Source organism: Branchiostoma floridae, chromosome 11, assembly GCF_000003815.2.
Source record: "Branchiostoma floridae strain S238N-H82 chromosome 11, Bfl_VNyyK, whole genome shotgun sequence".
Taxonomy (NCBI): domain Eukaryota; kingdom Metazoa; phylum Chordata; class Leptocardii; order Amphioxiformes; family Branchiostomatidae; genus Branchiostoma; species Branchiostoma floridae.
Genome location: NC_049989.1, coordinates 2865851 through 2871850, shown reverse-complemented (window position 1 = coordinate 2871850; position 6000 = coordinate 2865851). Strand labels below are relative to the sequence as shown.

At 41.4% G+C, this 6000-nt stretch overlaps 2 protein-coding genes and 1 long non-coding RNA gene across 3 annotated transcripts in view; 1 reads left to right on the top strand and 2 right to left on the bottom strand.

Annotated features, from left to right (window-relative positions):
- Window positions 1–1873, bottom strand: part of LOC118426673 — a 4216-nt gene extending 2343 nt beyond the window's left edge. Inside the window, exon 1 of the long non-coding RNA XR_004832442.1 lies at window positions 1684–1873. This is a non-coding gene — a long non-coding RNA (uncharacterized LOC118426673). The remainder of the gene's footprint in view (window positions 1–1683) is intronic.
- Window positions 1–6000, bottom strand: part of LOC118426668 — a 30946-nt gene that overhangs the window by 20531 nt on the left and 4415 nt on the right. The window contains exon 8 of the transcript XR_004832441.1: window positions 5473–5659. The gene's annotated coding sequence lies outside the window, so the exon portion shown is untranslated. The remainder of the gene's footprint in view (window positions 1–5472; window positions 5660–6000) is intronic.
- Window positions 1924–5093, top strand: LOC118426669 (post-GPI attachment to proteins factor 4-like). Its single transcript, XM_035836191.1, has 2 exons — window positions 1924–2386; window positions 2815–5093. Exon 2 carries the CDS (start codon window positions 3063–3065, stop codon window positions 4290–4292), a length of 1230 nt encoding a protein of 409 aa, XP_035692084.1. The 5' UTR covers window positions 1924–2386; window positions 2815–3062; the 3' UTR covers window positions 4293–5093.

Below are 6000 nucleotides of genomic sequence, written 5' to 3'. Positions count from 1 at the left end.
CGTAAGGAATACATTTTCAAGTTCGAAATGCAGATGCAAGTAGATGCTTTGATACAATTTTGACAAGGATGATTTGAAATTTGAAGAAATTTGTTTTTTCCAGAACTGCAGATAGTATTATCTTATTATCACATGATCTTATCTAATTGAAACCTTGCATTATGTAACTTTGTTAACACTTACTTTGGGTCATTCTGTATGATTTAGAAACAGTAGCATCTTATTGTTAATCTTGTTGTTGTATCCTCAGCGGGCACATTCAAAGTCAACAGCAAATACTTAACAGCAAGGGATTGAAAGCTTTATTTGGAATTAGACAATCATTAGACAAAGCAGACGCACCATTATCAGTTAAAAACAAACTCTTCAAGTGTGGTTACCCTTTAATTTGGCAAGCCCCTCAATCAAAAGATTCAAACATATCCCACTTAATTTCTGCAATTCACCAGCGTATGAAGGATATATATTTCCAGAATTTCCTAACCAACATTCATAATGAAAATAAAGGTCTAAGTGCGAAAACCAAACTCCGAACGTACAGACTACTCAAGTCCTCATACAATGAAGAGCAGTATTTGAAAATTACAAACAATCGGCTCAGAATTACCATTATTGCTAAAGTAAGAATCAGTTGCCACAAACTGCAAATTGAATCAGGAAGGCACAACCGTACTCCTCTATAACAAAGAGTCTGCCAATTTTGTACTTCAAACATGGTAGAAGATGAAGTGCACTTCACTGTTGTATTTTTACACACGAGTTAGCACTGACAAGTTTATATTCCTCATGCATTTTGACAAACCGACCATAACTAAACCCACAGTCCTACATTTTCACCATTACCAAGAAGCGAGAAGCCAAACTTCTGTGTTAGACTAGGTCTGTGAAATTTTCACTTTGGGTACCTACTGGCTGCAAAATACACCCGATATCATTATTATAACATAATACAACCAATATTATTATTATTATCATAACTTTATATATATATACACATGTTTTGACTTGTTGTGACCTGTACTTAGCTTGGTTGGGCAAAACTGTGCAATAAAGGTCTTCATTTTCTTCTCATAACCAAGTCATGTTTTATATGTCTACAAGTGAAGTACAACCATTCTGACCATGCACCACACAAATTATTCCCAAGGTAGATGTCATCATAAAACTGTTGGTCAGCAAGGCAAATAATTCATAGACCCAAGTGCACACTGAGTCAGTTCATATTATCATGGTGTATTCTGTTGTAAACAAGGAGGTTATACAACGTGATGTAAAGACTAAGATTAACTTATGCATTTTTATCAAGGTTCCAGTTCTACTAAAAACTTGAAGAGGGATTTCGTAATTAATCACATGTAGCGACATTGAAAAAAAGTGCCGTCCCTCCTTCACATAAACGATGAGTAAATTCAAGGTATGAAGCTATTACAAATGTGTCATCAATATGTTTCGTGGAACTTCATCGTGTCCATAATATTTTGGTAACAGTTATCGTCATAATTTTTTTTTATAAGCCACAACTCTACAAAAACCTCGAAGCCGTTTGAGCAGAATAACGCAATGCACGGCAACGTTAACTTTTCAAAACTACACTAACGTCATAGAATTTCGGCCAGTAACATCTGTGTGGTAATAAAATCGAGCATGATGTTTGGATTAGATGTTGACAATCTCTTTACAAACCTACTGTTTCGCTGAGAAATTACGCAAAAGTCAGGAAAACACAGTCCTCGACAACATCCAGCGGCGGCCATTTTGGCTGAATAATTGTAACCCCGAAGTGCCAGAATAAGCCAATCAGAGCCAGCTTTGCCACCCGCCGGTCCACCAATCAGGCGCTAGCGCCTGTTCAATTTGTAGCGAGAGGCGTGTGATTTAGATCTCGGCCTCCCCCCCTGATAAATATCGTACAGTCCCTTAGATAACAGTAGGAGAACCGGAAACGCAGGAAACGTCACATCCTGATTATCACTGTGAACGACATTGTGAAAACTGCCTGGGGCAAGTAGAAGTCGCGTGAACACAGGGTCATCTCGTCTTTGACATAAGGATATACATGTACACTCAAGTATCTTATGACTTTCAAATTTGCTGTTAAAGAAATCACAAGCAAACAATGGGCACATTTCGCACAAACCCTCTATTCTGAATTCTACAATAAGAATTAAGTCGTACTGAATTTCTAGATTGTAACGCAAGAAGGAGAGAGGGCGTTGCCCAAGGTTGTCACAAGTCATCGGACAGGGTATAATTCTTGCTGGGAGCGGTGCTTTTCAGTACAACACTATTTACTGGGATATCTAGCTAACAAACGCACCAAATATCACCGTTGTCCGACGTGTTTTCTTCACAATTTTCACCTGAAGCTGCTCCAACTTTTGCCCAGGTAAGCATAGTGCAATATAAAACTACATGATAGGAATATGGCATTGGAAATGTTTAGTGGTGGTATGGGGCGGTCTTACAAGTATATTGTCCAATGTACAATGTTTGCAAGTTTCAAGACCCTCTTTTATGCCATCATGGTAGCTATATAATGATTTCATATGTCATGGGTTGATAACTCACCGTAATATGGTCCAAACAGTTCCAAACCTAGGCAAATTGAACCTTGTTGAATATTACATGTAGCTACCTTTGAACTGAGCGATTATGGGCGTAAATTGACCGTAAATAAGTAGCATCCTGTTTCGCTTCACTTGTTCTATTCATCGCAGAGTACAGTCTCTTGTGTAAACAATGTTGTTGTAATATTCCTTCACTGTCTTTCTTAATGTAATTTTCAAAGGAAAATTTTATGTTTCTATGTTGCAGATTGCATAGAGTTCTGTAACCCCGGGAAGAAAATAACAACTTCCAATTGACGGAAATACGACATTATACAGAAGCACAAATACATTTCATTGTCTGTTCATGTCATCGCATGAATGAAAAGGGTGGGTGTCTTGACGCCACCATCGCTAATGCTATGGTTAAGATACTATCATTTTTTTGCCTCGCAACGTCATCTGAAGTATCTCGTGGAAAGCGGTTCGCCAGTGTAAAAGATTAGACAAGTCAGGATGTCCCGCTCTGTGTCCATTCCGCCCATCTTGAAACTGTACGTCCTGGTGTTCTGTGTGATTTTACCCGCCCTGTGCCACAGAATGTACTTCTCCGTCTACTACAGCCAGTACCTCCACATGGGTGGGGAGAACCCCAACTCGTACTCGGGAAGAGTTAACAACGAACGCCGGAGTCAGGCCAAAACATTCTTCGCTTCAAAAACGGACGGTGGGGCTACGAAAGCTGCGCTACAAACACACACCAAAGTGAAGTTAGCCATTGGGGTCCTGACTGTGAACAGGCGTTTACGGACGCGAGACGGAAGCTTCTATAACCCTGGATATCTTCTTCAAACGGTAGCAGCGATTCTACAAGAAAATCCACCTTTCTCGACTCGCGTTCTGATTTGTAACGTTGATCCCGACCCCCTCTCTCATTCCGACGCCGCCTTCCTGTCACGATTTGTGCCCGTTCAGTCAAAACTCCAGCAGGAGAATAAGCAGAAAACTCCGGCCTCTTCAAATGAACATGAGAAACTTAAGGAAGACTACGTCTTCTGTTTGAACCAAACCCTGGCTCTTAACTCCGAGTACATCCTCATCATGGAAGACGACGCTTTGGCATCGCATGGAACATTCGACATCTTGGACCACGTCATACGGACCAAGCTACAAAATAAATACCACGGTTTTGAACTGATGAAAAGGGACTCCACAAAAAGTATCATTAAACTTTTTTCTCCGCAATATCACCAGCGCGATTTCTTTACGACAAAACCAGAACGAATCATTATCAATGGACTTGAACTCCTAGGGTTCGGTATTGTCGGTGGAACAGCGATTATCGTTTTTCATGTCCTGCTTGTTCAAAAGTGCAAGCGACCCTACGTGCTAGACAGGAGGTTCTTTATCGCTGCTGTTGTCTGCTGTGTTCTGGCGGCCCTGGCTATCTCCAGACCACATCTGCTGGAGTTGAGAAGGATATCAAAGCATCTTTACCTCATGATCGAGGCCAACGACTGTTGCACGCAAGCTATTTTGTACCCCAAAGGCGCTGCTTTGGAGTTGATGCCTTACATGCAAACCTCCGGAAGGCATGACCCCGCACCATTGGACGGGGTTCTGGACGATTTTGTGAGGAAACGTGGGTATAGACAGTTTGCCGTGGAGCCTAACTTGTTTTCACACATAGGGAAATATTCCTCTCGACATCATTCAAAACTGATATTTCTTCAGCACTTTGTATAAGACTTCAGTCAAATAATGTCAAAATTATATGTTACTAAAAAAAAATAAACCCCATGCAAAATGAATGCATGTTTTACTAAGGGTTAAGGTATATTCTCTAAAATTTGAAGATTGTGCCGTGATTTTAAGATACGTATACCACTACTTCCGTTCTTCCCTTTGTAGTATAATTAGTCCTTTTAGTATTCCTTCAACGTCGTCCGATCTCTATTTTGAGTTCATGACCCAGGATTTGTGGACCGGAAGTCTGTAACTTTGTCCCCACTGTTTTTAGAAAAACATAAAATATTATGTTTAAACTATGAAAGAAAACGATGGGACCACGTGTTCACAAAAAAGCACATCGATGTTTAAAAATCGTTTTAATACAGTGCTGTGTTAAATGGGCTGTTGCGTTATGATTCAATGAGCAAAAGGTGGTATCTCATTGTACTTGGGGCACCGGTGCGGCACTGCGGGGTTCGAAAAATTACGTAGCAAATTTCAGAGATAAAGAACGAATTTTCTTACATTTTGTGTATTTTGTTGTCTTCTGAGTCATAATTGTACTAGTACATACTAGTACATACTAGTACCAGTACGGTCACATTCGTCGTCGTACAATTTTGTTGTCGTAGAGTTTTTAGGCAGAACAAATTGCAACCACCAACAAAATGTCTTTTTGGCAAAAAGACAGCTAGATTTTGCAAGATTCGTGAACAACTGCCTGTCCCTGGTTTATGATCGTACGACGCATGAAGCCAGGCCCTTATACCCCCTCACATTACCCAAAAATCGATCGGACGACGAGTCTGCGAGCTCTTAATTGCGAGAAGGCATGACCCTGACGGGAAGGGGGGGGGGGGTTCTGACACTTCTTCGTCGGCATTAGGGTCATGCCTCCTCGTAATTTAGAGCTCGTCGTCCGATCGATTTTCGCGTAATGTGAGAGGGGTATAAGGGCGCGGTCACAGAGGTCGTGCGATCGTCGTATGATCGCTAACTTGGGACATTTTGTAAAACAAAATGTACGTCTCCTGCAAAGTTCAACAATTTTGGTACACAAAATAGTGTTTTGGATCCATGTCGGTGGTTAGTTCTGCCACAGCCTGCTTGAAAATTATATGGCATCAAAGTCGTACGACGATTGCACGACCTATATGACAGGTGACCATTTAAACATGTACATGTCGAAACTCACCACACTCTTTTGTTGCTGTTTATTCCGATCCACCGCCTCAAACTTATCCCAGTCTATGGCCAGGTCCGGGTTCTTGGCGGAGCGCATGGGCAGACTGTCCTTCAGGCCCCACAGGCCGGCCGGCTTACAGGGGTCCATCCAGCGCAGGTCCAGACTCCAGCGGACATCGGTAGAAATGTTGGGGAGGCTGGGGGAGTAGCGTTGAATACAGGAATAAAATTCTTACTGGATTACAAGGTTCATGGTCTGTAGACTTAAATATGTAGGATTTTTGGTGCAACTTGTTTTTTTTTTTGCGCGCGCGCTGGCCTGAGATGATAAAGTTTGAGTCTGCAGATGTTAAAGTTTCGTCTTCTTTCATAATCACAACAAGCATCATTTAATGAACATAGGCGTTTGGACAAGCCTTCTGGTGCATGTTACTGAACATTGAATCTTATAAACCATACTTCCAGCTCTTGATTCCTGCATCCAGGTAAACAAAGTGTGGACACGGCAGTCTGTTCTGAATCTGGCACTGCGTCTCGG